Raw genomic sequence first — 21,377 nt, 5'->3', positions numbered from 1 at the left:
CCAAAGGCCCTATCCCACGGAGGGCAAATCCCGACTCAATCCTGTACCCGAGCTCCTAAGATGCCATCCCAGGGATGAGAAAGCAGGTTGATTATTAATAGCAGTGAGGGACTGGCAGCCATTAAAAAATGGCTGAGGTTTACTTTAACTTCTTGTCTCCATGAAAACGACAAGAAGTCTCATTCACGCACTAAATGAGGAACACTCTCAGCTTGACTCTTGGAATATGTTTTTAAAAAAACACTTGAAATGCTGTTTATAGGGGGGAAAAAAACCCCTGAATGCAGGTTCCTAGAGCAAACCACAGGTAAGTGCCATAAGCACTGCCCTTGCAGGCTTTTGCAGTCGAACAGTCACAAACGTCTAACACGGCTTGATGGTTTACAAAGCAGTTTTCATGCTTGTGCTCATTTAACATTTGTACAGATGCACAAAACAGCTTGTTGAAGTGAAAAGACAGGTGTCCTAGGCTTCTGTTCTGCTCTAGCACTTCTTAGCTCTACAGCACTGGACAAACGATACACTTTCCTGGGCCTCAGTCTCTCCGTGTGTAGCAGACTCAGAGCTGTTGCTGAGGTTAACATAAAACTTCTAGCATGTAGTGAGGAGAAAATCAGGGTGTGATGTGTAAATCAGACAGTCATCGGGAGCCTTCAGCTGGCGAAAGGTCTGACAGAGGGAAGGGGAGCCAGCAGAGCGCAGGACAGCAGCCAGGACTTTAGAAATGGGACAGAAAATCAGGACAGCAGAGATGAACTGACGGGCACATCTGTATCCCTGTTATACCAGTAAGGGTAGCTGACCACAACCACAGTGGTCCTAGCCAAACATTTTATTTTCTCAAGGCTTTGCCAATATATTAAAAATAGTCACAGCGAAGACCTAATAGTTCAATGGTTAACAAATTATTCTGGAAGAACTCTGTTACAATTGCTCAAATTATACTAGCCCACTGAACTAGAACCTTATATGGACAGTCTGAAAAAACAAAGAATCAGTCACAAGCACATTCAGACAGGTGCCACCATGGCAGCGACCCAGCAGCTCTGGCACCCAGTCGGTGCTGAACACGAGGCACTGGCCTGGGGTAGACGCCCTGGCTGGTTTCCACAAGCAGTTGCGGACTGCGAGGCTGCACAGGGTTAAACCCACACCAGCCAAACTGACACCACTGGTTGGCTCAGGCGCTGCAACTAAGCAAGGCAGAGAGCTCTACCCAGGACAGGGTTTTGTTTCGTTAGGATAGATAACTCCAATGTGAAGGGTTCAGTAAACAAAAGATACTTTTCTTTAAAGAGCTAGGTAAAACCAATATACATCTTTAATAACGGTTAGCCATTTCCTGTGAGGGAAAAGTGTGAAATGGTAGGCTAGTATCACACAGTGAGGCATCTATTGAGCTCCAGCCTTCTAAATATTAAAACCAATTCCATACCCAAAAGCTGCAACAGCAGCCACAAAGCCGCATGTGAGTACCCTCAGGATGTAAGACATACAGGCATGCCGACAGCTTGTCGACAGTTTATTCTGCAGGTAGGTTTTCCGACCACCATTCTTTTTATCATTTCTGAGAAGAGCCGATCCTAGTTAAAGAACTTACAGAGTCTACTATGGTGAGTTAGGCAAGTCTTCAAATAACACAAAAATCCAGTGGCCAAATGCTCATAAAACACCATGGAAAAAACTACATGTATATGTGATTACGGTGATTTAAACAAAAGAAAAACAAAATAGTACTTACACTGGAGTAGAAAAGAGTTCCTGTTTTGCCAACATTTTCTAAACCAGGTTACCCTGCTTTTCTACTCCCAGCAAAGAGAATGACACTGAGCTTCCCTTGCGGCAGTGGAGGGCAGGAGATAGCAACGATTCCGAATCACACGCTAGTGGCGACTACTTACCACCTGACACCCCTCATCTAAATTAGGTCCCTTTCTTATAATTGCTGAGCATAACATTATCTTTCATAATTATCAAAGTTTAGCCCTGGCTGGTGTGGCTCAGTGCACTGAGTGCCGGCTTGCGAATCAAAGAGCTACTGGTTTGATTCCCAGTCGGGGCACATGCCTGGGTTGCAGACTAGGTCCCAAGTGAGGGGTGCATGAGAGACAACCACACATTGATGTTTCTTTCCCTCTCCTTCTCCTTCCCTTTCCCTTTGTCTAAAAATAAATAAAATCTTATTTAAAAAGTTCACAGTTTACAGTATTTAATTACTGCCTCCCTCAATCTACAGAGCACATGGCAGCAGGAACTATGTAATGTTCACCTCTGAACCTTAGCACTAACCCACAGTAACTCTTGCTATGTGGTCTTGGGCTTTCTGGCTAAAGAGAGTACCTGTAACTTGGAATCCTGTGCAAATCCTGTTCAAAGCTTGGCCTACTGCCACCAAGCGCTCTGTGCGTGCTGACTGCACACCAGTCAGGTGAGTACAAGCAGACTCTTTATAAAGAAGCCCAAAGCCTGCTGTCATCAGCAGATTATAAAAGACATACTTAAATGCTGCAGCTTCATGATTTCCCTAATAGCAAAGACTTTGTTTCTTTATGCATCCTTCTGTTTTAAGAACTGTAATTTTTGTGTGTGATCAATCATTGATGCCTCATGCTAATTAGCATTTCTCTGACTAAAGAAATCTGCATAGGTATAAAGCTGAATCAGGGGAAGAAAAAAGTGACTTCTGTACATAGTTATTTACAGGTTCAGATTCTCCTTTGTTTGGGGGAAGGGCATACCACACCAAGAGAAATTAACTTATTTTGAAAGGGGCAGGTAACTGCAGAATTTATCAAACATATGAACAAAGGAATGGATATGGTAAACTAAGAAAATAACAGTAGATGGTGCAATGCCACAGGAGTCCTGTATATCTGATGTTTACCTTTTGAAGGGTTTCCTGAAGTTCTCCTAAATTCTTACATTGACTTCTAAAGTAGCATGCAACTAAGATACAGTAGGTTGTGGTCCCTGAATCTTAGAGTTGTTTAACTTAGAGTATTCCTAGCCCAGTGAGAATCTGGGCATCTGCAATAGCACTAACGCTTGGCCACTTGTAAGACCAGGATAGGACACACACCTCTTTCAGCAAGGATGAGTTCTGATGGCAGGACTGTGCCACTCATCACCTGCCTCTATCCCTAGTGCACCACTCGACTGCTGCACGGCCAAACTCTTGCTTAGGCAGGTTGGCTATTCTTTCTTTACATCCCAGGAGCGTTTAACTCTTATCACACTGTTTCATAAATGTGTATCTTTATGTTTCTGTCAATCCCAATGGAGTTTAAGCTCTGAAGGGCCAGAATCCCATTTCATTCATGTTTACTTTTTCCAGGACCTAGCACATGGTAAATACCTAACAAATGTGTACTGTTTCTGCCTTATTTGCTAATCTATCTCATCATTCTGTCAAAATGACTTTCCCAAAATGCAGTCTAAATACACTGGGCTCCTGCTTTAATAACCTGTAAGGACTCTCAGATGCACACAGATTTAAGTCCAAAGACTTAAGATGTAGATAAAGACTCAAATCAAGTTGCAACTTAGTATTACACCTTCAAATTTCATCAGCTCTCCCAGGACACAGTCAAACCGCAATGCTCCAGGTGAAAAACCTTCCACACTCTGCTTTCTGATGTCTCTTTACTTTGTAGCTGGCTATAACCTACTCATCCTTTAAGATGCAATTCAAGTGTTACTTCCTTTGGGAAGATTTGTCCCAAATGCTTCATGTATTGCAGTTCCTATCCTTTATTCTAACAATTTAACATTCTGAACTCTGGATGCCTCACAATACTAAGGCACACATTTAATCTGGCAGTGTCTTTTTTCCCCTTTCTTCTTTTATGAAATAAGTACTTTTTAAAATCATGGCTTTGTCACAGCATCTAGGGAATATGGTAATTCCCTTGCACCTATCACAGTGTTGTTACTTCTTAGTGGGTAGAAATCAGGTATGGTAATCATTTTTCTATTTTTTAGTAGAGTAAACAGGAAATAAGTACTTGTTGAATGAGTTAATGAACACATTCATGTAACCCACAGGACAGGATTAACCGGAAGAAAAATAATTTGATCAGATAATCAAAACGTAGTCTTCAAGTAAACTGGGACTAGCTTATCACACCAGCTCACTCTTACCAGTTCCTGTCTTGGAGAAAAGGCTTGGGAATCTGCTGATGACTTCAGGCCAGCCTGAGAGTCAGGCTACTTTTCAGATTCCAACATCCTGAACGTGGGTTCCTGGACCTACCCCCCAGGATTCCTGAGGCACTGAGCGTGTCTTCAGAGGATGCCTCTGAGATATGGTATACACTGGCCAGGTTCCAAAAGGTCATCATTAGGACGGAGCTTTGCCAGATAATACTGTGGAGGTATACTTACAGATGTCAACATAAGAGAATCAGACTTGACCTCAATGACCCATTTATGAGGAGAACTACAAATATTATCCTGAACTATGACATCTCATTCTGGACCTGGACTTCATCGTCATTTATAATTAAGAGCCTCAATGCCAGGCAAGCGATCTGCTGCAACTGCCAATGAGATTTCAGTGAGCTCCAAATGCTTCAGTTTCTGAATGGGACAGAAAGAATTCCTTCAGCTAGAAGAAAACTTCAAAACAAGTATACTCCAAATACCTAACTTCACAAATGAGAAGAAACAGAGGCTCAGAAAAGTATAGCCACAGGCAGATGTCTTCAATCATAAACCCACTTTTCATGACATGTGGGGTGGTGATAGTAACGGGAAGGGCCTGGGGAACTAGATGGAGGCCAAACTGTAAAGGACTGTCTACAAGGCGTTAAGAAGCTCAGTTTCCCTAGCAATCGTCTGGTTGCAGACAGCAAAATGAGTAGCAAAATTCTAAGATGCCCGTGCCTGGAACTTCCACCTGTTGATGGTGAGTGGGGCTGTGAATACAATGGGTTACATCATATAAGGCTGTCTTAGCAGATCAGAGGCAGATTTTCCTGTTGACTCAGAAGAAGAAAATAACCACGCTGTCAGAGAAGAAATCTTATGGAAAGAAACCAAGGATAGCCTTGGGGCACTAAGAGAAAGCTCAGTTCTGTAACTGAGGGCATGAACTCTGCCAACACCTGAATGAGTCCACGGACACCTTGATTTCAGCTTGTGAGACCCTGAGCAGAGAACCCATTGAGCTAAGCTACTACTCTTGACCTATACAACTATGGGCTGACAAATGGATTTTGGTTCACAAAGCAAGTTTGTGGTAATTTGTTACAGATCACAGAAAACTAATACAGGTAGGTTTTATAAGAATAAAGGATAGCAGAACTCAAGCTTTAAGACATTTCTCAGAACTTTTCCTAAACACTTATCCAGACTCTATGAAAGGACACTGTTTTACTTTAATCAGATCAGCAAAGTGATATAAATTCTACTTAAAGAAAATCTATTATATTGCCATTGGGCCATGTGAAGCAAAGTTAAGGTTTTTGTTCTATAAATAAAGGGAAATTTTAAAATCAATTGTTTTAATAATAAGGATACTCATTGGTTCTTTATCCTACTACTGTGCAGTTTCAAAATATTTAAGGTAATGAATAGAAACTTCATGAGCCAACAAAAGGATATTCTCTGAACTGAAGAATTTGTGCTTGGACATGATCTTCACAGACCTGGCGGAGCTGCTTGTAAAGCGTTGGCGAAACTTTATGAGAACAGAGATTTTCAACAGCCTAAAAACAAAACAAACAAAAATAAATGAATGAATTATTCACAATGAATAACAAATTAGATCTTTAAAAAAAACCTATTGGTGCATGTAGCTATAATCATAACAAAACACATAACTGTATGTAGTTGTAATCATTTGTATGAAGCAGCCCCCCATACTTATGTATCTACAAAGGACCATTACAGTTAGAAGACTGGCTTGGTAAAAATGGAACTTCACAATAGGTGTTATCAAACACAGATTCAACAGCACATCAATGACAGCCCTGTGATCCTTAGGATCTCAGTTGGTGGGCCTGTACTATGTTTGAGCATCTTACAAAACTCCATTTTTTCTCTACTGCAGTAGTCTCTAAACCTTGCTGCACACCAGTTACCTGGAGACTTTAAAACAAGTTTGAGTCCCACGGCCCTGTTTCTACATGTTCTAATTCATTAGTCTGAGGAATGTGTGTGATCATCTTCCAAACAGGTGGGATAACAACAGGAATTTCAGTTACTTTCACTTTCACTGGTGAAATGGTTCTGTCTATAATGAGCAGAAGAAAAACAAGTCCTAAATGTTTGGGTGACACAAAGCCAGGTTGAATTGTTTCCTCTTGATTTTTCTGCAGGTGACACATACAATTTATCTAGGTTTGTCTAATGTTAATGAGGAAACAAGTTTTTAAGGCAGAATTGTTTTTATTAAAATAGTTTCATCCACATCAAAGACATGTTTGTATATTCTTATTAATTCTAATAAAAATTTCAAGTCTCATGCACAAAACCAGCATCTCGGTCAATCGAATATGAAATACTATTAACAGAAATGTAGTTTTTCTGACTAGTTTTGAAGTATTTAAAAAATATGGAGCATACAGAATAGAAACTGAATTTAATTCAATAATATATTCCTGCCCCGGCTGGTGTGGCTCAGTGGCTTGAGCACTGGCCTGTGAACCAAAGAGTCACTGGTTCAATTCCCAGTCAGGGCACATGCATGGGTTGGAGTGGGGGCAAGAGGCAACTATACATTGATTCTCTTCCTCTCCTTTTCCCTCCCTACCCCTCTTTAAAAAAGTAAATAAACAAAATCTTTTAAAAAGTAATATATTCCCAAAGGGGTGGGGGAAGGTAATGTAAAATTTTAAAGGTAGTCATTGTAGTGATAGAATAATCACAATACTTAATATTAGAACAGCTATATATTAACTAAATTAAATAAATACAGTAATTACCAACACATAAAACACGTGCATATTTACAAGGGTCAAGAGAATGTTAAATAATGACAATAATTAAAAAATTATAAACTCTATCAAGTTTCTTGTAAATATAACAAAAAACCACAACCTTTCTCCTACATTTTCTTACTATAGGAAAAAAGGATTTCTACATATGTTTTGTTTTTACATCCTTCAAATCTTTTCTCAGTGTCCAACTCCATCACTTTGTAGTCACATCTTTATATTTTAGTCAAAGATCTACTATCATTTTGTCTCTTAAAAACTCTAGGATAACCACCCTCTAGGTGAAGATGCCTTATGGTATTTTGCCACTAGTAACATCCCTACAGAAGCACTTTGCAGCGAGAGCCCAATTTTTTCCACGAATTTCTGTGCCTGGTAAGCCTAGATCCTAACCTGTTTTGTTTTAAGAGACAGGGATCCAGAGACATGACTGTTTTGGAGACAATGCACCAACGGCGAGCAATGACATTTCATGGACAAGCTAAGTCAGCATTCTAGAAAAAGGCTCCTGACTTTGGGTTCCAGATGGTGGAGCAGGATGGTCTGGAGCTCACCTCCAACTGACACCAAAACTACACCTCGTGTAGAACAGCTATCTGAGCATGACCTGAAGACTAACACAACAGATTTTTCTACAACTACAGACATAAAGAAAAAGCCACAGTTAGTCAGACAGGAAGGTCAGGACTTAGTCTAGCCAGGACCCTTCCCACCCACAGTGACCTCCAAGTGGGAAGGACATCACAACCATAGAGCTCCCCTCTAAAGACTGAGGGATTCAAAGCACCTGAAGGAACTACGCCAGGAAAAGGAGCCCCCATAACATCTGGCTTTGAAAACCAGTGGGGCCTACACCTGGCAGAGCCAAAGGGCTATAGGAAACCAAGGCTGCGCTCTTCTTGAGTCCCAGAGCAGACGCAACAGTTTGAAAAGCACATGGGTCATATATGAAGGTGAAACATCAATTTTAGGGCATGTGCTGCAGGGATCTGTTGGAACTTTTTGCCAGGGTCAGAGGTGCTGGTGAGTGTCATTTTTTCCCCTCCCTCTTTACTCTCCTTCCACCTAGCTGGTCTAACACTGCAGGTGCCATTTTTGATATTCTCCATTAACCTTGCTAACATTGTTCACCCACCCGGGCGTTTCCCCAAGGACCCACCCAGGCTGGCACACCTGCAAAATGGCTCCTGCCCTGTCACACCCTCGGCAGTGTGTCTGCAACAGTTGAGGCTGGCACTTGCAGCCAGTCACACTGAAGGCCTGCCCTGCACACCCAACTCCTACGACAGTTGCAACCAGGCCTCACAGCCGGCTGGGCTGGGGACCAGTCTCGCCTGCTAGTGTCCAGGGCAGTTGTGGCCCACCCTCAGCAGGAGGCCACACTAGTCCACACAGGAAACACCACTGAAGCACCAGGCTATGGTGACAAGAGGGGATTCAACCACTGAGCCCCACACAGGATACTTTCTAAATAGGCCCCCTGTTTCAAAACCAGGAGACATAGCTGATCTACCTAATATGTAGAAACAAGCAGGCAAAATGAGGAGCAAAAGATTATGTTCCCCCCAAAAATCCAAACAAACAAAAAAACAAACCCCCAAAACAACAAAAAAACCCAAACCAAGACAAAACCCTAGAAAAAGAACTAAATAAAACAGGTAAGCTGTCTACTAGATTAAAGAGTTCAAAGTGATATTCATAAAGACGCTCATCTGCAGATAAGTAGATAAACTTGGTGAGAGTTTCAACAAAGAGATAAAAATTGTAAAAAAGAACCTATCAGAACTGAAGAATGTAACAACAGAAATGAAAAATATATTAGGGTAAATAAAAAACAGATCAGCAGTCAGGAAGAAAGGATAGTGGCAATCACCCACCCAAAAGGAAGATCAAAAAGAAAAAATTAAAAGGAATAAAAAGAATGAGGACAGCATAAGGGACCGTGGCATCAGCATACTAACGTATGATGTTAGCACACTAAGGTTTGCATCGGACGGAAAAGAGAAAGAGGGAAAGGGCCAGAAAACCTATTTGAAGAAACAATGGCTGGAAACTTGCCTAACTTGGCAAAGGAAACAAAAACCCAAATCCATCCAAGCACAGAGTCCCAAACAAACTGAACCCAAAGAGACCCACAAGAAGACATATCGTAATTAAAATGTTACAAGTTAAAGATAAAGAATCATAAAAGCAGCAAAAGAAAAACAACTAGTTACATACAAGGGATTGCCCACAAGACTAAAAGCCAGTCTTTCAACAGAAACTGCTGCAGGCCAGAGGGAGTACACAATACATCCAACATAACGAAGAGCCGAGAATACTCTACCTGGCAAGGTTAAAATTGAAGGAGATAGTTTAGATAGTTTTCCAGACAAGCAAAAGCTGCAGGAGTTCATCACCACTACACCAGCATTACAAGAAATGTTAAAGGAAAATCTTTTAAGAGGAAAAGAAAAGGTCAAAACTAGAAATAAAAATAATCTCACTACGAGAGGGAAGTATAGTGTGAAAACACCTGAAATCACAATAGTACAGACTTAGCGCTACTATAATAGTAGAGTATCAATAATTACTTCAAATGTAAATGGACTAAGTGCTCCATTCGGAAGGCACAGGGCAGATAAATGGATTAAAAAACAAGACCCTTACTTATGCTGCCTTCATGAGACTCACTTGAGACTGAAAGACACACACAGACTGGAGGTACAGGGATGGAAAATGATATGTAACACAAATGGAAACACGGGGGGAAAAAGTCCGAAATAGCAAAACTGAGAAAATTATTTTATACCATACAAAATAGACTTTAAAACAAAGGCTATAAGAAAAGACAAAGTAGGACCCAACAATTCCACTTTTGGGTGTTTATCTGAAGAAAATAAAACACTAATTCGAAAAGATATTTGCACCCCTATGTTTAGTGCAGCATTATTTACAATAGCCATGATATGAAAGCAATCTACGTAGGTATCTGTCTATTGATAGACAAATGGATAAAGAAGTGAGATACACAGACACGCACACACAGGAATAATACTCGGCCATGAAAAATAATAAAATCTTGCCATTTGCAACAAACACGGACAGATTTAGAGGATATGAAGCTACATGAAGTAAGTCAGAGAAAGACAAATATTGTACCATTTCACTTGTATGTGGAATCTAACAGAACTAAACAAATGAAGAAACAAAACAGACTCATTAATATGGAAAACAAAATGATAGTTGCTAGAGGGTTGGGTGGGTAGTGGGGATGGATTAAGAGGTACGAACTTATGTCACAGATGTAGAGTACAGCACAGGGAATACAGAATGGTATCACAACAACTTTGTACGGTAGCAGATGTTGAGTCACTGTGCTGTACACCTGAAACTAATATAACATTGTATGTCAAGTATACTTTAATTAAAGAGAACTTTATGTTCCAAAATGAAAAGTTTTTAAAAGGGAAACAACTGTGCTATCTTTAATCACTGCAATGTGTATGACTGGGGTAGAGGTGAGACACACATTTGAAGAAGTTGTAAGAGCCAAAGGAAAGACTATCAGAACAAGAATATCTTAGCCTCTAGCTGTATCAACTTGGAAAAGTCATTTATTTTTCTGTACACATAACTCTCTACCTGCTTGCAACTACATTCCTTGAATCTTACATAAATACTGTGAATTTTGGTTAAATATATTATGTTTATATATGATTATATACATAATTAAATATATTCAAAGACTTTTTCCAAGCATATTAACTTATCAGCATTAATGGAAGCCTTTCATAATTTTATAAACCTCATTAACACATTTTACTTATGAAATAAAAATGATAGATTTAAGAGATATGCTACCTCAATATATATTAATTAGTTTCTCCCTTGTTTGGATTTAACCCTCAATCACTAGATATAACACCAAGAAACCAACCAACCCACCCAGGATAACCTCATGACAAACGCTGTTGCTAAAGTAGTTAATCATCAGAGAATCCCACAAACATAATTATTACAAAGTAAGTTTTTAGTATCACATGTGAAGAAAATGTACTTGCTTTGGTAAAAATCAGTATAAGCTTAGTAGTACACGTCCTTCACAGAACAACATTTACTAGAACCATTTTCTGAAGGCTCCAGTTCCTGAATCGGGAATCAGTGTCCTCCAAACAATCTCTTCCCAGTTATGAGACACTGTCACTGTCACTGTGGAATTTTATAACCAACTCTTTCGTATGTGTCTTATTTGGCACAAACTGACTACTGAACGTGAAGCAACTGAGATTTATTTTGTTTTTTAAATTGAGACTCTGAAAACCTCTTTTTTTATTTAAATTTTTGAATTTTATTTTATTTTTAAGCACTTTTAAATTTTACTATTATTTTTAATTTAATTATTGTTCAAGTACAGTTTTCTGTTTTTTACTCCTATTCCAGCAACCCCCCCCCAGTGCTCCCCACCTCCCTCCCATTTCCACCCCCCTTAGGTTTTGTCCATGTGTCCTTTATGCGAGAATTTGAGGACCTCTTAAAACAACTAGCCGAACCCTGAGCTGACCCAGGTCTGCTGCCGGTGCCATCATTTCTCCACGTCTTTTGCTGAGTCACCGCTGGCGTCCTCATGTTACAAGGCACCGCATTACCTTAGAAGACAGAGGGCGGCCCTGCTCTCCACCCACACTGGCAGGGATCCTGGCTGACTCTTCTGTACTGTTCTGGGAGCAGAACACCACAGGAGTCCCCCTTCCAAAAAATGAGTTTTGAAAATTTAGTCATATTTTAAGATTTAGAAATGCTTTCTCTAGGTGTATAGAGCACTGAATCTGACCTTCGCTGTGTGCTTCTTATGGGGGTGTTGCTGCTGTTCACATTTTTAAGAGTTAGAGCAGAGAAAAGGAATTTAATCCAACAACTGGAGGTCGGGAAGGAGAGCACTTGTGTTTTACTTGTAGTATTAGGATCAAGATGTTTTTGTTGTATCAACTTAGCCAAGTGGAAAAACTGTGCTTGTCTGAATTTTCTCACCACGGCTGCTCTGTAATCAGTAGGCCCGTCAGGCTGCCACACCCGAGTTCTTCGGAAGGCAGAAAGTGTTAGGAAAGGCAAATGTATTGAAGCCAAGAGACAGCCCATCAACATCAACTGCTTGCCTACTTGCAGTGGCAAACCCCACCCGCCAAGTGCACTGCTGAAACAAAATGCTTCCCCGCAGATGGAATGCCAAAACAAAAACGGAAAGTGAGCTCTGGGGTAAGAGAACCATGAAGCATTGATAAAATTAGGGGGTACCAATTCTGGAAGACTGTTCTATGGAAAGATTTTCAGGGCTATAAAGTTGAGACCAGAGAAAAAGGAGTGAAGCATACAAAGAGTAAGAAATTATCAAGAGGCCTGGCTGGTGTAGCTCAGTGTATTGAGCATGGGCCTGCGAAGCAAAGGGTCCCCAATTTGATTCCCAGTCAAGGCACATGCCTGGGTTGCAGGCCAGGTCCCCAGTAGGGAACGGACACATGAGAGGCAACCACACATTGATGTTTCTCTCCCACTCTCTCTATAAACAGATAAATAAATAACAATAATAATAATAAAGAGAAATCAAGAGAAAACGCAGGCAAGTACTAAGAGTTAGTTATGTAGAGGAAGGGAAAAAAATGAAAAACCATACTTGCCCCTGGGAAAACCACACCGCTGGTCGGATACCATCGAGAAAGGCACACTGGCTGGGGCACAAGGCAACCCCCACTTCACAGAGAGAAGGCCAGTACAGTGTGCTCTTCTTAGAGGTACGAGTAGCTGAGAACGGAGCGACCTCCCTCCACAGCCATGGTTCCGGTCAAGCAAAAACAGTCGGGAGGAAGGAACCAACTCAAAAGCAGGCTTGTTTAAATAGTGACCAGCGGACCTCACAAGAAGGTGTTAAAAGGCTCTGAAACTCCATCAGGTTCCTACTGTGAAGAAATGCGTAAACAACGTAAAAACTAAATGAAAACTCAAATCTGAGGGAGAGGATAAATTGTAAGAGGGACGTTTCCTACTGGCTGTATTTACCAATACTGAGTGCACAACAGATTCTCAGTTCTAAAGGTTAACAGTAAAGTACCTAATACAAATGAATAATTTTATAGAGCAGTGAGAGTTGTTGAATTATGAAATCCTTTCTATTAGGCCTGACGTTTTTGAGTCGAAATATTTTCCTCTTTATTTTTGAGTAACTTAAGTATTCAATTCATTCTCAACCTATTACTTTCTCAAATTGTCCATCAAATAAAGTATATATTGTCAAGCATTTTCTGGGCTTTTTTACCTTTTTCTAATCAGTTTTAGCTATCTTCTTTAATAAATTCAATACCTAACTCTACTTCATTCTCCTTCACTAAATCCTCACCAGGTAGAAGGATTTCACAGACACATCACTGTGACTCAAGATAAATAGAATGGATTTTCTCCGAAATGCCAGTCCTCTGTGATAGGTCCTTGTGCATGAAAACTAGTTTGAAATCAACACTCAGCCTTCCTCTGAAACCCTTATGAAATGTAATCTTCAGTTTTCTGTTGTCTCATTAAACTGACAAGTAAGACTAAAGTATATAGATAAAAGACACAGAAGTACTGATTATAAATTTAAGATCGGATCTTTCAAAACAGACAGATAACATTTATACATTCAAAATATTCTCCTCCTTCCATTATAGGAGGAAAATGACTATGGGGGTTGTATGCATTTAAGACTTTTTTTTTAAAAGATTTTATTTATTTTTAGACAGAGGGAAAGGGAGGGAGAGAGACAGAGAGAAACAATGATGTGTGGTTGCTTCTCACACATCCCCCACCGGAGACCCAGACTGCAATCCAAGCATGTGCCCTGACTAGTAATCGAACTGGCAACGCTTTGATCTGCAGGCCGCTGCTCAATGCACCAGCCACGGCACATTTAAGACTTTTTAATCATTGCCTTGGCCAGGTGGCTTAGTTGGTTGGAGCACTGTCCCATGCACCGAAAGGTTGCAGGTTTGATCCCCAGTCAGGGCTCAAATAGGAGGCAACTGACGGATGTTTCTCTCCTCTCCCCCATTCCTGTCTCTTTAAAGTCAATAAATACATCCTTGGGTGAGCATTAAATAAATAAATAAAATAAAAGACTTTTTAAATCATTACACTTTGGACCTCCTTTTTTTTACCAGACAAGAGCAAATAACAAACAATACCCAAGCTACTGCAAACACACTGTAATTGATTTCTCCTAGGCAGGCCTTCTAAAGTCTCTGTATGGGGTACAGAATGCCTTGGTAGGCAGAGAAGAGATCTTGACAGGGAGATACTAGACCTTGCTTTGAGGAAACCGATCAACATCAAAACGCAAGAGGTTCTCCATCAAATCATCCCCAAAACTGCCTTAAAAAAAATTCAAACTTTGGTGAGAACTGTCACATGAGTCTTTGACAAAGTATATAGAATACCACCTCAGCAAAAACTTGAGACTTTATGTTGAACCACCAGAGCAAATGCACTGTCTGACTACTTTATCAGAGGTCAGGATAAGGCAGTGGTCAATATTTCTATCCCACTTGCTTCCATAAGATCTGAGCAGCTCACTCTGTAGAAATGGACTCTGACCCCCTGGTACTTCTCTCTGAATGACCAGGAGCTGGCCTGCACACATGTTCCTCCATAAGCTGATCAAGCGATCCCCACACGGCCTTCCTGAGATGTTCCCTGGAATGTGTGAGGCTACTTTGGGGTAAAGTGTCCCCAGCCCTTGGAGTCTCCAGACACCACCTAAAAACACCCAGGGCATCTGGAAGACAGTATTTATGGTAACATCCATGGTGACTACTATGAACTACACCACTGGATAAAAGGCATGGAAGTCAATCTACTAGGAAAGATGATGGGCAAGAGATATTAGACAATCGAATCTCCAGGAAAAAAGAAATAATAAGCCCTAGCTCTAAGACATAATATTTTATTAAATTAAAAAACCTATGAAAGTTTAGGCACTGGTAGACATTATACTTTGGGTGAAGAAGCAAAATAACAAAATAAAACAAAACTGGACTAATTATTATCCTTGGAGATGTGCAAGGAGACCTCAAATGTCCCCCTAGAGTAGTCAGCAGGACAAATGTGCAAGAAAACTACCAAGGCCAGGGAAAGAACCACCAAAAATGTTTAGGCAACAGTGTCTGGTGTTCACACAGGGTCCCAAACAGCGCCTTCCCACCAGCCAGATTAGAAAACCACAGGACGCTGTGGGTGTATTCAGGAAGGTTTTGCCTCCGTAGCAAGGGCAATTAGTCCTTGAAAAACACTGCTCTAGTTTTGCCTAACAAATCTTAAAAGCAACATTTTAAAAGATCAAACTGTTTCCAAATAACTATGTCTGTAACAAAGCTCAAGAACATTTATAGGATAGGAAATACCACATAAGTCAGAATCTACAATGTCTGATATCCAATCAAAGATCATTAGGCATGCAAAGAAGGAAACCACAACCCTTAATGGGGAGAAAAATCAGTCCATGAAAAGCAAGCAGAAGTGACAGAGGTGACAGAACTGGCAGGCAAGGAGTACAAAGCAGCTACTGTAACTGTACTCCGCTTGTTTAAAGTAGCGGCGGCGAAGATGCGATCAAGATTCAGGCTGAACACCTACAGAGGACAACCACTCTTGAGATAAAATTTACACAAATGGTATTAATGGCAGCTTAGACACTGCAGAAGCTAAGTGAACTTGAAGTAATGGATAACCAAAAAGGTTCTATAAAAAGTTCTGTATTTCCTAAAGAAATCTGTAGTTTAAAAATCTTTCCATAAAAAAGGTCAAGATGGCTTCACTGGGGAATTCTCTCAAACACTTAAGGGAGAAATAATACCAATTCTATAAAATTCTTCCAGAAAATGAAATGGAGGAACTATTTCCAACTCATTTATGAGGCCAGTATTACTTTGATACCTAAGCCAGACAAAGGCATTATAAGAAAACAACATGCCAGTGTCCTGTTATCACAGGTGCAAAAATCAACAAAACGTTAGTAAACTGAATCCAACAATATATGAAAATGATAATACCTCATGACCAATAAGAACAGGGACACAAGATTGGTTTAACATTAAAAAAATTAATGTAATAAACTAAAAACTAAAAATTACATGATCATCTCAATAGTTGCAGGATTTGTCAATACCCAACATGTTATTTCGGATAAACACCCACGGCAAACTAGGAATTCAAAGGAACTTCTTCAACCTGATAACGGCTAGTTTTAGAAGAACTCACAGCTAACATACTCAGTAATGAAAAACTGAACACTTTCCCCCTAAGATCAGGAACAAGACAGGGATGTCTGCCTTTTCCAATTCTTTGAACAATACTGGAGGTTCTGAATAGTGAAGTTAGGCAAAAAAAAAAAAAAAAAAAAGAAAGAAAAAGAAAGAAAAGGCAGACATATTAGGAAGAAGTAGAACTGTATTCACAGAAGACATGACTGTTTGTAAAAAAAAAAAAAATCAGATGGAATCTATACAAAGCTACTAGAAATGAGGTTAGCAAAATAGCAGTACACAAGATCAATACATAAAAATCATTTGTATTTCTACATACTAGCCAGAACCAGAAACTGAAATCAACCTACCACTTACAATACATCCAATATATAAATGCTTAGGGGTAACTTTCACAAAAGATGTACAAGACCTGTACGTTGGAACTGGAACACATCACTGAGAAAAACGAAGACCTACGTACAGAGCTGTTCCTTGTGATCAACTGGTGGTCTCTGTACTTACTGTCAAGACATCAAAATAATTCTCTCCACACTTACCTACAAATTGACATACAGATTCTAAACTTCATATGGAAATACGAAAGACCTATAATAGCCAAAACAACTCTGAAGAAAAATGAAGTTGGAGGACCAACGCTCCTGGCTTTCAAGACTCACTACGTCCACACATACACGACAGTGATTTCTGACAAAGGGGCAAAGGCAGTTCGATGGAGTTCAAGGACAGACTCTTGAACAAATGGCACGGGAGCAACTGCACATCTACGGGGGAAGACACTGAACTGAGAATGATACCTCACAACATATACAAAATTCACCAAAACGCAAATCCTAAAACTCTAAAATGTCTAGAAGTCAATACAAAAGTAGATCTTTATGATCTGAGACTAGGCAAAGATTCATCAGATATTAAAAGCACAACCCAGAAAAAACCAAACCATACATAGACTTCATAAAAATTTAAAACTTTTGCTCTCTGAAAGACATAGCATGTTTTTCAGACTATTAAGACGCACTTTTTTTTTTTTAAACCACATTTATTGCTTCAAACCTTCCCCCTTATTTCCCTCCTCTGAAACCTAGGTGTGTCTTACGGTGCGGACCCCAGACACACCTAGGTTGTAGAGGAGGAAAATAGGGGGAAATTCTTGAAGGAAAAAATGTGGTAAAAAAAGTGCATCTTATAGTCTGAAAATACGGTAATCAAGAAACTCAAAAGACAAGCTGTGGAAAAGGTAGTAAAGAGTAAAGGGGGACAGAAGAAGATTTGACTTTGAGTGGTAAACACAGTACAGTGTACAGATGATGTGTTACAAATTATACCAAAAAAAGGGCAAGATGCAGACTGGGAGAAAATACTATTTGTAAGGCAAATATCTGCTATAGGGCTTGTACCCAGTCCTATAAATAATACATAATGAACTCATACAAAATAAACCCTGTAAAAATGTGAGCAAAAGATTTGAACACACCCCTCATTAAAGAAGGTATGTGTAATAGGAATGGGCACCTAAAAATATGCTTAGTATAATTAAGGAAATATAAAATTAAACCACAATGAAATTCTACTACATACCCACTAGAATAGCTTAAATTGAAAAAAACGGACAATACCAAATGTTGGCAAGGAAGTGGAACAAGTTGAACTCTTATACACTGCTGGTAGATGTGCAAAATGGTGTAGCCACTTTGGAAAAAGGGAAATGTCATGTAAAATGACAAGTGTCATGTAAAGTGTATTTAAAAATACACTTTTTATATAACTGAGAACCTACTTCTTGACATTTACCCAAAAAGAATAAGAATATGTCCACGCAACAACTTCTTTGTTAATGTTCACAGCAGCTTTATTCATAACAACCAAAAACTGGTAAGAAAGTAATCAATTGTGGTACTGATACTGCACAGCATGGAAGAAACAAATTACTGCCACAGTGTGCAAGAATCTCACAAGCTCTGTTCTTAAGTGAAAGAAGTCAGGTGTAAAAGATTGCAAAATTCATGCTTCCATTTGGATGAAATTCTAGAAATAAGGAAAATATATTACAAAAAGCAAATCAGTCACTGCCAAGGACTGGGAGTCAGGGAAAAGGACGGAACGAAAAGGGGTCTCGGGACACTTTCGGGGAGTGATTAAAATAGTCTACAGCATGGTTGTGGGGGGTAAACAACTGCTTATATCTGTTAAAACTCAATCGAAGTTAATAGTATATAAAACTATACCTTAATAAAGTTGACTAAAACATATAATAAACTCGCACAAACTTAAGACAAAAAAGGGACATGTCCAGCAAACTGTCAAGAGAATAGTCTTCTTTGGGGGGTGGGAACATAGGTAGTTTTACTTTTCTTTTTTGTACTTTTTTTGTGGTTTCCACAATTTTACAATGTAATCACTTATGTAAACAAAATTTTTTTAAAAATTCTTATCTCTGAATAGGAATTGTGATATCATATAACTACCTAAAATGTGGGTATTATTAGATTAGTTAACAAATGTTATTTAAAATCAATATACTAGAAAAACCAGCTCATTTGTAAATAGAATATCCAAATTAAGAAAATGAACTTCTGACCATTTTTTATGTTAGAAATGGAACATCATTACTTTAAATTAAATGTAATAAAATTTCGCCCTGGCTGGTGTGGTTCAGTGGACTGAGTGCCAGCCTGCCAACCTAAGGGTGGCCAGTTCAATTCCCAGACAGGGGACCTGCCTGGGTTTTGGGCCAGGTCCCCAGTAGGGGGCACACAAGAGTTGCATAATCACACACTGATGTTTCCCTTTCTCTTGCCCTTCCCCTCTCTCTAGTAAATAAATAATGTAACAAAATTTCTTTGCTTGTTTTAATTGCAACACAATTAAATGAGTTTTAATCACAAAACACAATGAAGCAGTAAAAAAAAACTATTGACAAGTGAAACTGTAATAAGAGTTTTCTACATAACATAATGGGATTATATTATTAATTCACCGCATTATTTGGAAAATGGTGTCCTTAGAAACACATTTCTGTTGTAATGAGATAACTTTAAATACCTTTCGAGGAGGTAAAGTCTGAAAATAAAACAAAAATCCCACAACCACCTTGTACTATTCTTGTTGAACTTATTGGACTTCTAAATATTGGACTTCTATTATTTCCTTCATTATTGACCCTGAAACAATACCAGGGATAACACAATCCATGTCTATAAAACATTTCACTGAAGTTGGATAACTTTTTTTAGACAACTTAAAAAACAACCAGGTAAGTGAAGGGCAAAGACAGGAGGCTGGCCTAGTCATGTCTTACAGTTCTCCTGGTCTAAGAAAATTCTGCATTTGTATCTCCATGAGGACAAGCTCTACTTTTTGTCACACATGATGTCTTACCTGGTAGAGCTCTTCCAGGTTGTATCTGATGGAGGTACTACTTTGTATGGCTTTCACTGCCTCATGAAGCTTCTGCCAGGTGTCCTGAGTGTAGTTATCAGGCAATTTAGGTCTGTCTGTAAATCCAGATAGAGTCAGTGGTGAATGAAATCCACGCTAACAATCATCCATCTTTCACACAAAGGTGTGAAATTACAAAAAAAAAAGTACTTTAATAGATCAGAAACACATCAGTTAGGTTATTCCCAAAGTATTGCATTTGTAAGTTTTGTTACATTACAGGCTATGCAACCATAATGTATTTGTTAAATACATTTCGTATTAATACTTAAAATACACAGAAAACGCAAGGTGGGCAAAAGTACGCTTACAGTTGTGATACAATACAATAATTAATAGTAATGCAAGAATAAACTGTTTCGCATACCCACAGCTTTAAACCTACTTTTGCCGACTCCTGTATACAAATCTCCCTTTTACTTCAGTTGACTTCATAAATGTATAAACGTGTAATATGTAAAGCTCTACACAACATTTAAAACTGAGTTAAATTATTCAATGCAGGAAGGTGAAGAATAAGCTTACAATTGCTATATTTGCATAAAGATGCTTACTTTGGGATAGTAACAATGACAGAACTGGTGAAAAGTGAAGGAAATAATAAAAATTATATCACGAAGAACTTCAGGAGCTGCTACTTATTCTTGCTCCCTTGTGCGAAGTAAGACAACAGAATCATTTAGCCTAATTTATTCCGATTGGAAAGCTGCTACCAGTAAGCTCATCATCCCACAACCCTCACCGCAGCTTAAGTCGGCCATGGGAAAGGCCAGCACCCTAACCCGGGGACTTGGAAAATCCGGGGACCCCCACCTCACTCCAAGAGCCCCGGGGACCGGCCCGATGATCGCCAATAGGGGAGGCCAACTTCCGAACAGCGGGGTTCAAGCAGACAACACTCCCCACCCCCCTCCCAACCACGTCGTCGCCACTGGCGCCTTACGGCCACTCGGCCCAAAGCCTCCAGCCCTGTGGGACCTGCAAAGCCACTCCATCCCGGGCCATCCCCCGACTACTTCCGCGGCCCCCAAGACTACTCTTTGTGGCCGCCCCCACCCCCTGCCCCCCTCCGGCCCACAAAATCCCCCCTCCTTAGGTCGTCCCGGGTACCCACCTCGGAAATTTTTGATCACTAGTTTCTTGGAGCCGCCGCTGCCCCCTGGCTTGGAGGTAACGGCAGCCGCAGCAAGGGACGCGGGCTTGGTAAGGCCATTGGTGTGTCCGACGAGCGCCGAGAAGTTGCCCTTCCTGGGGGTCTCGTCGGCCATGGCTGCGGCCGGGAAGCAGTGGGCGCCCCGCCCCGTCCGGCCGCCTTCTCCGCCTCCTCCCGGAGCCGCGCGGTGGGGCCTCTACCCTCCGCTCCTTTCAGCAACTCCCGACTTCTTCAGTACCGCCACGGCCCTGGCCAACCGCCGCACGGCGTCCGCCAAGCCACGACTCCACTCCGACCCCGATCCGGCCGCGATCCGGCCCCACACCCTATCCTCGCGAGCGCGGCCAGTCCGCGTCAGCCGTGGTCCGTGTGGAACTTGCAAAAGTCGAGGGGGCAACGGAACACAAGGCCTGTCCGCTCAGGGGGCTCAGCACACCCCGGGCTTGCCAGAGCACCCAGGGGGCGGGGATCGGGCGTCCTAGCCAAGGGGTTATGGGGGAATCGCAGTACAGAGAACCTCAGCCTTGCTCAGCCTGGGCAAGTCGCCATGCCGGTCCCGGGATCGTGATCCACGAACACTGC

At 40.6% G+C, this 21,377-nt stretch overlaps 1 protein-coding gene across 2 annotated transcripts in view; it reads right to left on the bottom strand.

Moving 5' to 3' along the window:
• The window catches only part of CUL4A (cullin 4A), a 66,388-nt gene extending 45,013 nt beyond the window's left edge, over positions 1 to 21,375 (bottom strand). The window contains exons 1-3 of one of the 2 annotated variants that reach the window (XM_053659919.1): positions 20,757 to 21,375; positions 19,583 to 19,698; positions 5,605 to 5,708 (exon numbers count right to left, since the gene is read on the bottom strand). In XM_053659919.1, coding sequence (XP_053515894.1) covers positions 5,605 to 5,708; positions 19,583 to 19,698; positions 20,757 to 20,910 — 374 coding nt within the window. In that variant the 5' untranslated portion in view covers positions 20,911 to 21,375. The remainder of the gene's footprint in view (positions 1 to 5,604; positions 5,709 to 19,582; positions 19,699 to 20,756) is intronic. The other variant, XM_037140716.2, reaches the window with a different exon arrangement.
• Between the last annotated feature and the right edge of the window lie 2 nt (positions 21,376 to 21,377).

This window comes from Artibeus jamaicensis, unplaced genomic scaffold (genome assembly GCF_021234435.1).
Source record: "Artibeus jamaicensis isolate MK-2021 breed Jamaican fruit bat unplaced genomic scaffold, CSHL_Jam_final scaffold_833, whole genome shotgun sequence".
Classification (NCBI taxonomy): domain Eukaryota; kingdom Metazoa; phylum Chordata; class Mammalia; order Chiroptera; family Phyllostomidae; genus Artibeus; species Artibeus jamaicensis.
The sequence above is the reverse complement of the archived record's forward strand: the minus strand, read 5'-3'. Positions and strand labels throughout refer to the sequence as shown.